This window comes from Melanostigma gelatinosum (genome assembly GCF_949748355.1).
Source record: "Melanostigma gelatinosum genome assembly, chromosome: 9".
Taxonomy (NCBI): Eukaryota; Metazoa; Chordata; class Actinopteri; order Perciformes; family Zoarcidae; genus Melanostigma; species Melanostigma gelatinosum.
In genome coordinates this window covers 2648741-2666628 of record NC_136642.1, presented here as the reverse complement: position 1 = coordinate 2666628, position 17888 = coordinate 2648741, and the positions used below count along the sequence as shown (strand labels likewise).

The 17888-nt window shown below is 42.8% G+C and overlaps 2 protein-coding genes across 3 annotated transcripts in view; one reads left to right on the top strand and one right to left on the bottom strand.

The window, feature by feature from the left end:
- The window catches only part of atg5 (ATG5 autophagy related 5 homolog), a 30913-nt gene extending 16882 nt beyond the window's left edge, over positions 1-14031 (bottom strand). The window contains exons 1-6 of one of the 2 annotated variants that reach the window (XM_079274768.1): positions 13957-14031; positions 13339-13527; positions 12246-12373; positions 11032-11110; positions 10392-10554; positions 8188-8282 (exon numbers count right to left, since the gene is read on the bottom strand). In XM_079274768.1, coding sequence (XP_079130894.1) covers positions 8188-8282; positions 10392-10554; positions 11032-11110; positions 12246-12373; positions 13339-13446 — 573 coding nt within the window. In that variant the 5' untranslated portion in view covers positions 13447-13527; positions 13957-14031. Of the gene's footprint in view, positions 1-8187; positions 8283-10391; positions 10555-11031; positions 11111-12245; positions 12374-13338; positions 13531-13956 lie in introns of both variants that reach the window. The other variant, XM_079274769.1, reaches the window with a different exon arrangement.
- A 264-nt stretch (positions 14032-14295) lies between these two features.
- dctn3 (dynactin 3 (p22)) lies at positions 14296-17856 on the top strand. The gene is made up of 7 exons (XM_079275081.1): positions 14296-14437; positions 15711-15795; positions 16073-16159; positions 16347-16430; positions 16737-16795; positions 16869-16928; positions 17190-17856. Exons 1-7 carry the CDS (start codon positions 14333-14335, stop codon positions 17274-17276), a joined length of 567 nt encoding a protein of 188 aa, XP_079131207.1. The 5' UTR covers positions 14296-14332; the 3' UTR covers positions 17277-17856.
- Positions 17857-17888: the final 32 nt, after the last annotated feature.

The following is a 17888-nucleotide window of genomic DNA, read 5'->3' as shown; positions in this document are numbered from 1 at the left end:
GGACACTTCAGCAGAGTGCATGCTTTTAATTAGAATGCCATTCTGCTGCTCCAAAAGTGACAGTAAGCCTAAAAAGTCGATCTTTCCCCTGGTTTCCCCCCCCCCCCCCCCACACACTGTATGTGATCCTTCTCCAGTCAGAGGCTGTCATGATGATGTAGCCCTGACCTGTGACCTCCTCGCGATTAGTTACTTATCACGGTAATGATGTAGGAACCAACGCGTGTCCTGCTGCTGACCACAATGCAAATCACAGTGGGTGAGAGCGGGCCGCTAAATGCCTCAAATGTAAACTGTCTAAGTCGCGGCGGGACAGCTAAACAAGAAGTGACGTACGCCGCAATCATCCTCGTGACTGTTGGGCTCTGATCCGCAACCCTGCAGCCAAAACATTCCATGTGTGAGAGGTGCGGGAAGCACGGTGGGAAATTACCGCCAGACGGCAGACGAGAAACCTCGTAAACTACGTCCAGAGCCGGCAGTGGACTTTGACTCAAGAGTGTGAGGACAGGCGGCGTCGTGTGTCGTTTACATCGGTATGCCCTTTGAGGCAGTTTTACCCCAAAACAGATCTTTGCACAGAGCCTATGATACAAGTAATATCTATCGAACCGCTTATATTAATTCAAGTATTATTGGTTGTTATTCATTGTACTGTAACCTCCTGCAAATCCCGGTCATGAACCTGATTCTGATATGTCAGCAGCTATGTTCTTTGTGTCAAGAGTCTCACTGTCACTTCAGAGCAGAGTTAAGGCTTCAGTGGTTCAGGTTACCAGGTGACCCGCGTCCTCGGGACAGGAGGCGAGGCGCCGGGCGCCGACCAGGAGTTGCCGTCAGGCGGTGATTTTATAACGCTGTCCGTTAACCAAGCGCCTTGATTCAGTGAATCTATGCACCATAGTGACTCAGGAGCGTGCACATTGTAAACACCAGCTAATCTCACTAATTGCAACCTCTAGTTCTGTCGAGTTAAGCCAATGCTGAAGTGTCTTAAAACCTGCATTCTCTCTAGTGTCCACCAGGGGGCGACTCCTCTGGTTGTATAGAAGTCTATAGAAAATGACTCTACTTCTCTCTTGATTTATTACCTCAGTAAACATTGTAAACATGAGTTTATGTCTCAATCTCTAGTTTCAAGTCTTCTTCAAAACAGCATGATGTTCATTTAGTACATTATGGTCCATTTAGAGTCACACAGACCATAAAGCAGGGGATGCTTTAGGGCGGGGCTACTGTGATACCACTGAGCAGCATGTCGGTGGTAGAAACTGAGGCCTCGGAGAGAGAGAGCGAGAGAGAGCGAGAGAGAGAGAGCAAGCGAGAACGTGGTGCGGGCAGATACCCAACCTGAGGTGTCAAACGGAGAGTCCGACACACAATAGGTGCCTAATCATGGAGCTGTGAAAAGGAAACCGGCGAGGACGGGGATCGGGTAACCGAGCTGTAACTACACACCGCGGAGCCAGGCGTCAAAAAAACAAAACAGCGAGAGGAAGGGTGTCAGCGGAGGCGTGAAGCCGGCCGCTCGGGTTACACAGAAAGACTGAGTCACTGACAGGAAGCGCCGCGTTTTTTCGCGCGAGGCTCGTCGGCCACAGCCAGGAGCAGAGAGAGTGCGCTAAGTGACAGCTACCTTCGTTGCATTTTTAAATAGCCCGCCATTAATTATTGAGCCGGTCGCCATACAAAGAAGGCGCCATTGATCCCTGGAGGGGGAGAAGCGTGATACTGTTTGGATGGAGACACTTTCTTTTCAGCCAGGGCGACACCTTAGCTGGCACGGCAGCACATGGCGACACAAAGAGAGCGAGGTGTCAGTGGGACTCGGGGTAACTCTCGCCGAGTGAAAAGAGCGGGGCGGAACTCAAGACGGCCGCCTAATTGATGGAGGGGATTCAATCCGCCTAATTGATGGCAAAAAACAAACAATGGACGGGGGCCGTCAATCAATGTGAGCTTCCGTGAATGGAGACGTGCGAGAGAAAGCGTTTCCACTGAACTCTGAGACCGTCCATTCGTAAATTAAAATTCCAAACCTCTCTTTGTCGGCCTTCATTTTCTCAGAAGTTGAAATGCACACCGGCAGAGGAGGAACTCCATCAAGGGACACTGAATCGAATTCTGAATTATTCACGTGTTGCGTGCTGGCGCCATTCATCGGCATATTTTGGTGCTAATCTGAGGCTCCATCGGGTCGGCAGGAGGATTTGTATTCGGTCGTTCTTCTGAACTGTAGGCATCATTTTGATGTTTTAACTCATTTTATTTTGGCACAACATAATCCATAATTAATGAAAGTACTGCCACTAGTGGTACCAATAGTGGTATTTACTCACGTAGAAGGTTTTTGTTTTGTCTGCCCGTGTCTCCATCTCAATACTACTAGGAATACTGTTGTTTCTATGAAACATGTTGACGGTGGGTATATTCAATGAAAACACAACTATCTGCATGATAAGATACCACGAGAAGGAAGATAGGAAATGTGGGGTTTTTGTATCTTGGCAAACTGAAAAAATGTACCTCTTCAGAGAGCATTGCAGATCGTGATGATCTTAGATAATCAACAACAATAAATGGTAAGTCCAGGGTTAACTTTAGGCAGCCCAACAGGAACAAGTCCAGTTCTATGGGAAGGAGCGCAGTTTGAAGCTGTCGCCGTGGTGAGCGCCAGAAAACGACGTCGTTGCGGCCGGCGCGTCGTGCGCCCAAAGCTCCGCAAGCGGTCGCGGCTCTTGGTCGTGCACCTCTGAATTTTTGTAACTTGGCCAAACCCTCAGAGCTTTTGGGACGCGACTGTCAGAAATAGTTCACTGATAAAAGCACGATAAACATGTCAAAGGATTCAGCACAGAAAGACGATTCATTTTTAGATGCTTTAGAAACAGGAGGTCTTAAAAAACTTCATTTGAGTAAATATTTTGCAGCCAAATCAAATAGTTTACAGGATATTCAACCTTTGTTTCTTTATAATGCATGTAATACTTGACTTGTTTCTTTACAGGGTTAGTACAGAGGTAATAAAGTAGTATGTTTTGCTCCTGCTACATGAGGGCGACTGACTCTTTAATGCGATATCGCAAGAACAAAACAAAGATATGGAATTAATTATCACAAATTAACCTCCATCTGACTCGGAGTGACGATGCAATGATCAGCTCTGTTTGCCAACACCACGATGTAAAGAAAGGGGAAGCCTGTACGCAGTATCATGACGCATTCCTCCCACACTGCAACGGGCACATCACCTGTCGCCTCCGGCCTGAGCCGTTTCCAGCATTCCCATGTTGTGTAATTGCCTGTGCAGTCACCACCTCCCCCTCGTCTCACTCAGCCATCGCAAGATATCTGGGAGGCAGTAAAACCTGCATTCTCTAAAGGCCTGCACCGGAGGGTTCGTGAGTAAGCGCCGAGTCACGGAGCGGCGGCGAACAGAGCGGTGTACCTGTAGAGCAACAATGCAAGCAGTCTTTAAAAAAGAAAGGATAGTAATTTTCACTTTCCGCGCAGCGAGACGCCCCCCCACCCCCAAACACATCCCCACACCCTCCTCCTCCTCCTCCTCCTCCTCTGGTTCTTTTGAATCACAGAGTGGCGTCACTACCGGAGCAGGAAAGATGCACCGGCGGCCAAACAAGTCCTGCCGCCAGACGGAGGCGAGGCGCTGGCAAACACACACAAGCAAATGAAATGACAAATATAAGAAACAGGCGACACACAAACCGAAGCTTGCAAAGATCAGATGAACACACGGAAGTTTAAAGGAACGTAAAAGTAACAAAGGAAAGTAGAAGAAGAGGAAAAATTCCACAACAAAGGAGTTATTATTGATAACATCAATATCCGTATTTATGTAGTTTATGTCAGAGAGACTAAACGTAAAAAAAAGTAAATTAAAAGAAAAAAATGTTGTTCATTTGAAGGATACAAACAAGAGTTAATGTGACGCCCAGAAATGTGGTTTTAAAAACGTTTAACCGTCAGGACATGAGGCAGACACACTGAGTGCGTCGTCCATGCCCACGAGGTGTCTTTGTCTCCGTGAGGACTGCAGGCCAGACGGAAATGAGCCCTCTGTTATTTGGACCGAGTGTTGTCATTAATTCTGTCTGCATCAAACACAGCACATGTTATTTACACTAAAGACCACAATCTGGCTTTGAAGGACTCTGAGCATGTGTGTGTGTGTGTGTGTGTGTGGGAGGGGGGGGTCTTTCCTCTGTGTGAAGCAGTCTCCTGTTAAGTCACCACAGTGACTTCGGAGTACCAAACAGCTTTGTTCTTCTCAGTGAATCGGCACCTTTTCTTTGTTTCCAGACTGAGTGTCTTTTCTTCGATCGTGTTTCGTCTCGTCACAGAAACTCCGGCCAACAAAATGCTGGATTTTCTCCTCAGCAACGACATAATCAGGGCAATTTCTTGGGCAACATCGGCAACATTGAGATTGCACCCACAAAGTTAAAGAGGTCTTTGTACGAGCAGATCCGAGACTTCTGGACGATGAAAGTAGTTGCTCGTATGAACATATTTAGCTTACGCTGTTTTTCTTTCCAGACCTCCTTCGGTTGTAAATAATCTCACAGTTTGTCAGAGGAAAACCACAACATCTCCAAAACAATCCAGACTTTTCAGGAACGATGCCATTTTTCAAACCAATATGTTAAACAGGCTTTGATGCTCCAATTATCACGAAACCAACTCGGCTCATAAATGGCGGTGGAAACTTTCAATTCGAAAAACACCCAAAGAAACTGGAGCGGTTTGGGTTCCTTCTACCCCGCCGGCAGTTACACGACTTTTTACAGCTGCAACAAGTGCACGTCTGCGAGGGCGGGTCGTTGTCTGGTGAGACTGCGTGTTTCAGTCGACCACTTTAAAAAGAGTCGCGTTCTTCATAACCGTTCTTTATAAATATAAGAATGTTCTTTTGTCCCGAGTGTAAAAACGGTTTGTTTACGCGCCGAAGATGTGAAAGTAAAAACAAAAGCGTTTATGGGTCTTTTATATAGATTTTTATTTTTTCTATTTTATGCACAACAGTCGGCGTTGATTGACAGCTGTACTCCCGCCTTTCCTTGTTGCGCAAAAATGTAAACGCAGCCATGTGTGGAGCACAGCGGGTCTCATTAAAATGCTTGACACGCTCAACAACAAATCAGCTCGGGGGGGAAATTACCAGCAGTCACAGCAGATATGATGTTCTGTTCCAAACATCTACAAATCTCTTCCTGTTTCCTTCCGTGACACTCTGATCTACTCAGATCCACTTTCTGCTCCATTTTTCTCACATTATTTCTTTCCCAACCTGTCCCGACACGCCTCACATCCGCCAACAGGACTCGCTGACAGCGAGGAGGCCTTTTTCTGTTCGCTGCGATTTGAGATGAAGGTCCAAATGCACGCACGTTCAGCCGCTCGACTCAAAGCAGACTGTCAACATGTTTTTGTTGCAAAGATCCAGATGTTTTCCAAATCTTTATCTCCCTGACTGGACTGGACGAGGCCTCCTCAGTGTCCAGCAGGAGTAAAATGACTGTTGTTGAAGAGTCATTCTGTGCAACTCCTGAACATTTCCACCCCGTGGAAGTTGTCAAATTAATTCCCCACGCTTTTTCATCGGCACAGAACCCCCCCCCCCCAAAACTTGACTCAAAGCATGGCACTTTTCCCCCGCTGTCTGGCTCGCAGCATGCTAATGTTTTCCAGGCGAGAATCTGTCGCTTATTCATCCTCTCGTCTTTCTTGTTTTTTTGTCCTCTAACAGGGAATTTTCACCTGAGTCAGGAAAACGGCCGCTTGTCTGCCTACGCTGCCTCCTCCGCATCCCGGACCGAAGCCCTGAGGCACATACACCGGCTGATCCCGGTTCAGTGGAATTACACGTAAACTGGGGAGAGTTCCAAGTGTAGCAGCCGATGAATAACCTCCAGAAAGCACCAGGGCAAAGACGTTTTGTATTTTATTTAATTTTATTTCCTTTAATTTCTTTTCTTTAATTCATTTATTTCATTTATTTCATTTATTTCATTTATTTCATTTATTTCATTTACTTCATTTATTTCATTTATTTCATTTATTTATTTCATTGTTTAATTATTTATTCATTTATTTATTCATTTATTTTATTTATTTCATTAAATTAAATTAAATTGAAAAAATATTAAATTGAAATGATTTACTTCATATCATTTTGTGTTCTTATTGTATCGATTGTTTTTATTGTTTTATCTATTGTACTGTTTTATCTATTGTACTGTTTCATCTATTGTACTGTTTCATCTATTGTACTGTTTCATCTATTGTACTGTTTCATCTATTGTACTGTTTCATCTATTGTACTGTTTCATCTATTGTACTGTTTCATCAATTGTATTGTTTCATCTATTGTATTGTTTTTAGTGCTGGGCAACGATTAAAATATTTAATCGCGATTAATCGCATGGATTTTTTGCGATTAATCGCATTGTTATGGCAAATTTCAATAATGAATTATAAAGTAGTGTATTGCGCACTTTTATTTTAAAGTACTGCTATAAGAACAAAAGGGCAATAACATTTGGTTCACAAGATGCAGGCAGCATGTTTCATACTTAATGTGAATATAATTCATACTTTGTTGGCATCTTATTCTGAAAACCGGATGTTCGTCTGAAGAAACCGGATGTTGTCTCACGTTAATGTTTCCGCTAACTTTCAAAGTCCTTCGCTCCCGATCTGTGCGTTTAAATGCGTTTACGGTGAATGTCAGCAGATAGGTGCACTAACATGCGAGTGTCTGCTGAGTTGACCACGGAGATCTGAGTGTCTGCTGACTTTACCAGCGATGTCCAGTCGTCTCCAGGGAGAGCAGCGGAAGTCGCCTTTTCTCTACGGCAACCCTGAAGGGACATCATATCTCCAATGCAAAACCATAAACATGAGACAGGCTGACTCTAGGATGTTTGCTGGCTTTTATCCCACTGTTCTTGTCATCCTCTTGTTCTTATGTATATGTCTTGTCTCTTGTCTTTCAATTAAAAACAAAACAAAAAAAAACAAAAAGAATTATAATTATAATAAATTTAAAAAATGCGTTAACGCGCGATAAAATAATTGCCGGCGTTAATTAATGAATGCGTTAACGCGAAATGAACGTGTTAACTTGCCCAGCACTAATTGTTTCTATTGTATTGTTTTATCTGTTGGACTGTTTTATCAGTGTTTAAATGTGACCGTCTGCTTTTGCTTTGTCTGTCAAAGCACTTTGTAAACACTATTTTTAAAAAGATGCTTTATAAAGTTATTGTCATAAAAGTTATTATTGATTATTTAATCAGGGGTCACAAGAACAACAAAAATCTGCCGTGAAACCGTGAACTTAACGAGCAAATATACAAAATTGATGTTTCTTAAAAACATGAGGTGAAAATGGAAAGAATGGCGGCGGAGAAGCAAGTTTGATGAGACCATCACGCTCTATCTGTGCTTTCATCATCTGTAAAGAACCGAGAATGAGGTTGAATGGAAAACCGACATCCGCTGTCATAAAGGGATGTCGGATATAATAAGAGACTCGTTGTTTCATGGTGATGACTATCTCAAGAAAAGGTCAATAACTCATCAGTTGCACAATTTGTAAAATCAGGTGATGAAGTGATGCAATGTGTTTTTTTTACTGATATTCTGCAGGTGTGTGTGGGCACCAGGGAGAAGCCACATGTACACTTCACGGTTCAGAAGCTGCACAGGAATTATATGTACAATGTATAATTATTTATATATATATTCAGAAATATATAAAAGAATCCGAGGCTCCATCAGGTCAGCCGGAGGACTTGTAATCAGTCGTTCTTCTAAACTTTATGCGTAATTTTTGATGTCTTTTTGGCAAAATCCACTTTAAGAGGATAATTAATGAAAGTACTGCCATTTACGTACCAATAGTGGTATTTAGTCACTTATTTAGTCCTTTTATACATTAAATTAAGCATTATTTAATGTATAAGAGGAACCTGGATTTCTTTTATACGTAAAAAGAAGAACAAAAAGAGTCGTTTTCATGACTCTGTTTGGAGGGTTTTCACACAGACATCTGGCGACACCTACTGGGCTGAGTGACAAGCTTCAGCTCGAGTCCAGAGACACTTAAAATGTACTGAACTACAAATAAAGGTTGTTTGTTTTATTTGAATGTGTGTGTGTTACCTGGTATATCCTGAAGGGGATGTATCTGAAGCCTCCCTCCTCGGTGGGATATTCCATCAGCTTCCTGTTTATGGCCCAGAACTGGTCGAACTTATCTGTGACGAAAACACAAACACAAAAGGTCAGCAGTCGCAAAACGTCCCGATGAGAAGACATGTGGATTTGATGTTCCCTTCAAAATGCTTCATCCAGGAAGTGAGGGATGTAAAAGCATGAAAACATATGGAAGATGAGGAATACTTCCTATAAATGAATGTAGTATAATAATAAAAATTAAAAAAAGTGTAGAGATACTCCAGAAACCTGACAATAATCGGAATATTACATGTAAACACATCTGGGGGAGAGGAAGGAGAGGAAGAGGAGGGAGAGGAAGGAGAGGAAGAGGAAGGAGTTACAGCATCTTGAAAAGATGAATGCATGAATGACTTTTTCCAGCTCAGGGTGAGACTAACTGCAGGATAAATCAATGTGTGCATAAAGCGAAACGTGTGAATCTAGAACTGCTGTTAGAATCGTCTAAAAACGACCCCACCCAGCATGCACTGCTTTCAAACCCTCCGTCTCCCCCCTTCCGTCTCTCGCTTTCACACTGAACCTCCCGTTTTCTCTCTCTCATCCTGGGTGAAAGCTTCTCTCTCTCTCTGTTTCTCATCTCTTTTGGAACGTGAAAGTGTTTGGTTTAGAAAGAAGGTTTCGTCTCTCGCTTTCATGTGCAGCTCCCTCTGTTTGGATCACAAGCGTTATCTGTTTCTGTGTTTGACGCCGTTGCAAACTCTTTGACAGCCACACCCTGAACTTTCTAAAAGAGTTCACAGAATCATCTGTTGAGTCTCCTTCCTGCACCAAGATGTGTCCGCGCTCTCTCTCTCAGGAAATGTTTCTCTAAAAGCAGCTGAACATCAAGAGAGAAACTGAAGGAGATAATTAATGAGCGAGAGCATCGATTCTCGATAACAAACGCTTTCTGTCTCTATTTGAGAGCCAGTAGTTTAATTATTTGATGTTTATTATGAAGTGAATTCTTAAAAGTACAGATGCTTCTGACAGTATGAGGTGCAGCTGGATAAACTCCATCAACGTCACCCAGCAGCATGTATGAAACTAGTCGCTGCTAACATTTCATTTCTTTATTTTAGTATTTTTCTTGATTTTTCATGCATTTTTCTTTTATTATTTACTTTTATATTTGTTTATTTGATAAGCACTCTGGTCTAATCAAGCAAGAAATGTAAAATATTTGCAGGTTACAGCCTCTGAAATGTGAGAATTTGCAGCTTTTTTTTATTTCCATATACCGTCATTTTAAACTGAATATATTTAGAGTTTTGCTTCATGTTTTTGGAAAGAGAAAACACATCTGAGGGCTTTCTGAACTGACGGATATGGACATTTCACAAACTAAATGTACAATTTATTGATCCCAAAAAGTAACCAATAGATCAATTGCTAATGAAAATAATTGTTATCTGTAACCTTAAGTGAGCATCAAATGTGAGAGTCTAGATCAAAACAAGGAGGCACATTCATGCACAACAGAGGGCGGCGGCGTCAGGTGACCAACGTGTTTAACGTTGCCTCGTTTGATCAACTTGACCTGCAGTGATTCCAGGAATCTCACGCAGTTCAAAGACCCCCCCCCCCCCCACATCTTACTCCCACATCAAACTCAAACGCTTCAGTATCACCGGCTTCACCGACACAGACCACCGGACCGTGGGTGGACTCGGAAAAAGGGGAAGTAGGTGGGTGTTTGGGTGGGAGACGTTTTGGAACTTCACAAACTGCTATCAGACTTTAAAGGAAAAGTGTGCGTGTGTGTGTGGGTGTGTGTGTGTGTGCGTGTGTGTGCAGGCATGTGTGAATCTGCATATAGGTGTGTGTGAGCTGCAGGGAGACAACATGTGTGCCTCTAAGTGTTAATGAATGAATGAGTGTCACTTCCCCAACAGCTGCTTGTGGTCTTTCTTCTTTAAAGTGTGTGTGTGTGTGTGTGTGTGAGAGCGTGTGTGTGTGTCAGCGTGTGTGTGTGTGTGTGAGTGTGTGTGCGTGTGTGTGTGAGCGTGCGTGTGTGTGTGAGCGTGTGTGTGTGTGTGTGAGCGTCACCTTTTTAGCATGCTAAATCGCAGCTGCTTATAGAAATGCACGACTGCATGTGTGTGCATGTGTGTGTGTGTGTGTGTGTGTGTGTGTGGGTGTCTCACCGTTCTGCAGGCCCATCCACAGCTGTTTGTGGTCTTTCTTCTGCATGTCGTTGACGACTTGGCTCTTGTGCTTGAGGGCGTCGGCCTCCTTGATGCCGGACATGAAGTGAGCCTCGATCACAGAGTTGGACGGACAGTGGAGGAGGTCACGATCCGGAAAATTCTGACACATGCACAAGAAAAACATTTCTGTTTAAAGCGCCATTGTTGCATTTTCTTCTCTGTATCTATCTATCTATCTATCTATCTATCTATCTATCTATCTATATATAGATAGAGAGAGATCCAATAGATTCCTCTGAATGCTACCAACTGTCTCCTTAAGGTGGAACAGTTATTTCTCGTGCTCCTCCGAGTTCTGGTGTCACGGCTGCTAGAGTCGAGAGCGACACCTAGTGGTAGAATTTGGTAGGACTTTTGGTCTGCACCAACTCCTGACAGAAATATGATGTTCACATTTCTTCCTCAGCTAGTTGCTGACTTTGTTTGTCTGCTGTTTGGTGCCGGTAGTGTTCAGTGGGTTTATCAGAGCTGTCTTAACTTTACACATCTTCTAAAACTACACACGTCATCGTTTGTTTCATTGTTAAACATTCCCGAGTGGATACGAAGAGAGATACAGTCCTGTGGACACACTGACCTTAAAGTGCACAGTGATGCTCCAGGGTAAGACGGAGTTGGACGCGTGGAAGTCAAACAGAAGTCCAATTGGATTGTGCCTGAAACCGGGAAAGGCAAACAGGAAACGATGTTACTTCAGAGAGCGTGACTTCCACTGTCAGTCTGTTTTATCAGCCTTCTAGAGACCGACAGCAGCACCGGACCTCTGAATGAAACGCTTCCCTACTTATGTAGCAACGTCGTGAAATAATTTCAAGGCAAACTAATTACTAATTATGAGTTTTAATGTGCCAGAAAACAGAACTGGTGTCAGTATGTTTGTTGTCTTCAGTCCAGCTTTCTCTGGATGCAGCGTGTGAACTTCAGGAGACATTTCTGCTCGTCACTTCCTGTGTTTCAGCAAACAGGGATTAGATGCTTTTCTTTATCGCAGCCTCAAATCCGCTGAGTGTAATTAAGGTATTTTTACGGTCAATCACGCTCACTAAACATGTTGATCTTCACGGTCTAGCTCCCCTGAAGCCAACAAGTCAAATTGTTCCAAATTTGTAATTTAAAAGATGTCAAAACATGAAATCTTAAAATCAAAAAAATAATTTTCAGTGGGAAAAGAAAAGCAGCAAAAGTTCACATTTGAGAGGCTGAACCTGTAAACATTTAAATATGTTAATGTTGTATGTTAATAAGAAATAATGAACTGAACCTTTTTTTGTTGTTTTTTAAATCTATTTTAACGCCTGGAACGTTGACGCTACTGTAAACCAGACTCTTCATCGTCTGTGCTGCAACACTGACACCTTGTGGCTGAACGTCGTGCCTGCAGTCTGTTCACACTGCTGATCTCAGCACTAACGAGGCGACCACAGTCTGTGGATGAACGGACTTAAGAGCTGCAGGTGTGAAGATACCGCTGTGGGTCTGACTCTGTATGTGTTGGAGAATGTGGATGTTTCACTTAATCCAGTAACACAAGGAACACAAACGGCAGTTTCCTGCTGATGTTGCTCGTTTTAATATGGTGCAGATTTCATAAGATGGATTTGGGTCAAAAACAAAAGCATTTTATTGGAGAAAATAATTCGATTCCGATATTAAAATACACTAAATAGCTCTTCCAACACAAAAGAATATGCCCACATTTAGAAATCCAGCAGTGTAATACCTCACACACGCACAACCTTGTTTAACCGAGAGAAAGAACAAAATGAGTTCAACCGACGATCGCTCGCTCACCATTTCAGCGGCATCCCTTCATACTCGAACCACATCTCCTCCACGTCCTCGGCCCTCATTACTTTGTGGAAGTGTTTCTTCACCTTGTCTGTCACCAGAGTCAGGTAGCTCACTCTGGGTAACAGCAGCTGAGAGAGCCGAGAGGAGAGAGAAAAGAGACGCCACGCAAATATCAATTGTTGTGTCAACAGACATCTTTGCCACGCAATCGTTAATGGGTGGCGTGTTTACATCAGAAGAGGAAGAAGACATATTTTATGGGGAACTTCAAGTTTTCTCTCTCTAGAGATCTGGTCTGAAAAACACACACAAACGAGGGGGCACCCCGAGCAGTTGGGAGTTCCTCGGGAGCACCTCTCCAGCTAGTCCACTCCACCCGGTCCCATGCAGGGATCTCAACCCCAAACCCTCCGGTTCCCAAGCCACGTCGAGCTACGTACGACCCACAAGATGTGTTTTGTTGAAAACTAGAATAATGCTGAGGCTTTCTAGAGCTTGCTCTGTGTCGTCTTCAGTTATGTTTGTTCTCCACGTGGCATCTACGTAGCTTCTGAGGTGCACGTCAGCTACAGTGTGACACCCCTAAACTAATGCACTTAAATAAAACACACTCAAGATTACGCCTCTTCTTCTTTGTATTGAGGCCGTGTATTGGCAAGAATCTGGTGATTCAATATGTAGCATGACACGGGAGTTGCAATACTGTCAGTAAAGGAGATAAATTGCAATTTTTAAAATCTAATTTTAGGAAAACTGTCACAGTATAAAGATCACAACAAATCTGAGTGAAAAAAATGTTCATTTTTCATTGCAATCTGAAGAGTCCCACCACAGTCCCTGCAACATCCAACATCGCAGGACTACATTTTGTGACGCAATCTGAGCCAATATCCAATATGAGCAGCTATCACACTGACAAACAGTGTGCATAGAAAGAAATACTGTGCAAAGTGAATGAACACTGCTATTCTATTTTCTCATCAGGAGTAACCTTTCAGCTGTAGGAACCCTGCAGAGGAAAAAGAGATCTCAGGCGGGTATTTTCGAGGAAGCATGGGGGTTGAAGCAAGAGTCAGAGAGGAGCTGCACTTACATAGTAGGGCTCGGCCTCTCTCTCGGTCACCTCGTCCTGGTTCAGAGTGAAGCAGGTGGGGATCCGGCCGAACCACACGTCTCTCAACACGTCCTTGTCATCTGCCATGCTGCTGCTGCTGCTCCCAGTGGCACATATAGAAGAAATTCCTCAAACACAGACCACCGAAGTCCGACGGCAGACAGCTTCCTGCTGTCAACAACACACAGCAGAGCAGAGAGACGAGCATTCATGAAACCTTTAGCAACACAAACCCCCAAAAACCACAGTGAAGTAGGCGGTGCAACGCAAGCTAGTTCCACATTGTCTCAAAGTAATTCAGCTTTAAATAACTAAATATGTATTTATGAATTGGTAAGGAGAGTTATTACTGGGTTATAGTGCATTAAGAGAAGGTTAGACTTCACAAACTAACTCTAAGCCTTTCAAACTACGCAGATGTAATGTGAAAACTGACGTTAGCTTCGTGCTAGGAAAGCTAGTTTAGCGCGTGAAAACAGAGCAGAGAATTGTGTACAAATGTGCTGACGTAGCTTCCGGGTTGTTTATTTTGTTGTCCACAAACAGAGACGTGTTGCGTGCGAGGAAGAGGTGGTGATATGTGAGGAAAAGCCTTACTTTCTGGTCGGTGTTTAGTTGAAGTCGGCTTGAATGGAAGAAGGGCCGTGTGAGCGTCGATGTTGTCATTCCGCTGCTGTCACCGGAAAACAGCTGAAAAGCACCTCGTTCCTCGCGAAACAGCGACGCATAGCGGACGACTCCGTGTACTGCAACAACAACAAAAACATCCTTTTTTTTATTTAGCAATGTTTCTAAAACATTACCTACTCATAATATTTAAAAGAATAGTTTTATTTAAGGTCCAATTATCTAACATGCTTTTTTTAAACCTGCAGACTGCAACAACAAACACTAAACGTATTTGTGAACGAGTCATCAATATGCGACGTCTCTCTTACAGTACGTCGCATATTGTCAACTAGTTGCTTGAAGAATGGACGTAACATCGGACACGGATAACCTGGAAATGCGTCTTCAGACGCTGGAGAGTCAAATATATGGAGAGAGACGAAACAAAAGTGGAAAGAAACCCGTCAAGGTTCGCAAAGAATAATCTCTATTCCGATGAAGAAGCTAGCCAGCTGTTAGCCTAGCAGAGCTAACGGTAGCTATGTGTGAGTGGGGCTAAGTGAACGCACTGTTTTTATTTTATGCCTTTTGGCTGCACAACAATACGCTTTTATCACAATTTATGACTCCGGTGTTCACTGTTGTAGTGTATTTATGTATTTAGCTAAACATCTGCTAGGTTAGCCACGTTAGCTTAAACGAGCCAACACTAAAAGCACTAACAATCTACATTTACTTGAAGTACAAATTCGAGGTACTTTACTTCCATTTTACGTCATTTTATGCTTCTACTCCACTAAGTTATATTTGTCTCAAAGATTTTAGTTACTTTTCCAGATTACCTTTTTTTAATATATTTTTTGAGCTCAATTAACTGTCTACATATCCCACCATTCTAACCTCCTCTGTGGTCATGCAAACGTTTTAGACCTGTTTCATATTTGCATGATTAACATTAAGAGTTGTTTTGTTTCGGACTCTTGGTTTAATAAAATACGTAATTTGAAGACGCCACTTTGGGTTCTGGGAACTTGACATTCTCCACTATTGACTCCTGTTGATTGATGAATTATATGAGTGATATATCAACACGGTTGAGTTAGAAACTGCACTGAATTATATTGAAGTCACTGGTTTCCAGAAATTTTTGAAAACACAACTTTTAAATCTGAAAATCTTGGTTATATTTTATCTATATTTTATCAATGGAGCCTCTCTTCCGAGCGTCATATGATCTGATGAAGACTTTTCACTTACAAAGGAGATTGAAGTGGATTTATTTCCGGTTTGCGGAGGTGGAGAAAGTCACAGTTGTTGGTGTTTGTATTTTCGCAATAGTTGACTGAAGTCGACTTTGAATTACAGGTTTAAATGTATTGTTTATGAGTAGATGAGCTCGTTCCAGATGTACTCTGATTAAAACCAAAACAATGTTATACTCTAAATATCCAGACGCAAATTCCCGTGTTTGGCCTCCATACTGTAAATGTTCATGTTATAAACATGTAATAAACCTCCAGTTCTAAGCAGTGTGACATCAGAGAAGACAGTGAGGAGAGTTACAGGACTCACTGTGTTGCTACATGCTATATAGCTACCTCCATGCTACTCTTGAACCTGAGATTCAGTGTTCTTTGCACTGTATTAGGTGTAGTACCACATTCTGCACAAAAACTGCTGAGACACATTGATTGAATATATTGTAATGACTTTGAATGTAATCCGTGTCCTTTGTCCCGCAGTGTGCTGAGTCTCTGGCCAGGATCCAGGCTGGTTTGACCAATACGGCCAACAAGAGGGAACGAGTGAAGATCCTGCACAAGAAGAGTGAGTCACGCGCTGCCTCGTATCCGTCATAACAGCCTGGATTACAGCGCTTGTTGTAACTATTCATTTATACACGACTTCACATTCACAGAGTTATTCATGTATCGTGTTGTGGAGTGCTTTTCATGGAGCTGCAAGACTGTTTATGTAGAAAATATTGACATAAAATGACAAAAGTGATGTTAAGTGCAGAAATTCAAAATGCTACAACAGTGCTTGAAGGGATTTGTGTGTGCTCGGTGGGTCTTTGATCATATTTATTGGTGTTGCGGTGCAGTTGAGGACCTGCTGAAGTACCTGGACCCCCAGTTCACCGACCACATCACTGTACCAGATGCAATGAAGCTGGAGTTCATCCTCGCTGGTGAGAACCAGGAGGAGCCTGTGATGGAGGAATCCAATTGAAATAACTTCCATGAAGTCGTATTTTTATGTTTAATGCGATGCATGTACAGTTCAATGTTATCTTGTATATTATGTAAGTTTTCACATAAAGAAGAAGACTGTAGAATAACTCACTGTGGTGCTGTTTTGTGTTTGTCTGCTCACAGAGGAGGACTTCCTGCTTTCCCAGGCTGCTTTGCTGGAGCAGGTCAGCAACATGCAGCCGCTGCTGGACAGCAACTACATCAGAGGTAAGTTTGTCTTGTTTGTAATTCTAAAGATAAATCGATCAAATAATGTGTTTTTATTTGCTGCAAGGCGCTCTGGGATCCAGGCATTTAAAGTCTGCTGCTGAAGTACTGTACCTGTGTTCCACATGTGTCTCTGACATCATGCTACAGTCCCCGTTTGAACATCCTGTCATGCTTTAGAAAGAAAACAACGTAACCATTTGTTAAACATTTAAATTCCCCGCCTGTTTATTCAGCGGTGTAGTGTTTTTACAGTGTGTTTATCCCACCAGGCCTGTGTTAGCTCTGTGTTTCTGTTGCCTTCAGACGTACCAGAACACGCCACCAAGCTCCAGCGCCTGTCACAGATCCACATCAAAGAGCAGGTAACACCCCCCCCCCCTCTGTCTCTGCCTCTTTGTGTTTCATCTGTTGACCCAATGTTTGTCTCTTTTACAGGACCAAACTGAAGCTCAGTCCCTGGAGGTGAAGAAGCTTTTTGAGGAATACAACAAAATGGTACGCATTTATTGATCATTTCTTTTTTTTATTCCAGTGAAATAAAAATGACTACAAGAAAACATAGTTTCCATAAAAAACAACGTCTCAATGTCATGTAATTAAAAGCTTCTTCTTGGGAGGTACAAGAGACACAATAATACTCCTTAAATAATCACTTTAGCCTTTCTGTTCTTTAACTAATCTGTCTGGTAAACGTATGAACGCTGAAGTTTTTGTCCTCGTGTGAACATGAACTGACCCCTGACCTGTGATTGGCAGATGTTCCTGCTGTCTAAGCAGTTCACCCAGTGGGACGAGACCCTGAGGAAGCTGGAGGAGACCAAGGGCATCCGGCCTGTGGAGTAGCTACCGTCCACACACACACACACACACACACACACACACTTCTCATGAGGATGGTGATGATGAAGAGGACTGCACTGTGGTCGGAGCAGCTTGTTTTTTCCTTATGAGTCAGAACAAAAGTGAGGGAAAAAGGATCACATTTAACTTATTTGATAATTATCAATTTGTTACCAGAATTTAAATGAATCAGGATGTTGTTGGTTTTAGAATTCTCCAACTCAGACTAATTATCTCACTTAGAAACGAATGAAAAACCTCGTCAGGACCGAAGGAAGTCGCTCCCGTCACGTCACGCTGCTGCTATTCATTTTCAGACAATGGAGCTTTTTGTGTTTGTGTATTGACTCAACTCATAACACATTCAAACGCTGCCTCCCTGCTGCAAGGCAGTCACAAGACTAGCCATCCCACACACACACGCACACACATCCACTTCAAGGCTTTCTTCTCTGGACGCCTCCTGACGTTGTAATGACTTAAATTAGCTCATTATTCTTTCCATTGTTCTGGTTTTAAAATGTTCTATATGTCAAACATGACTGCTGTTATTACAATAAATATCACTTCTGTTTTTCTTTGACTTCTCCGGTGTGTTTGTGTGGTTCACTAAAA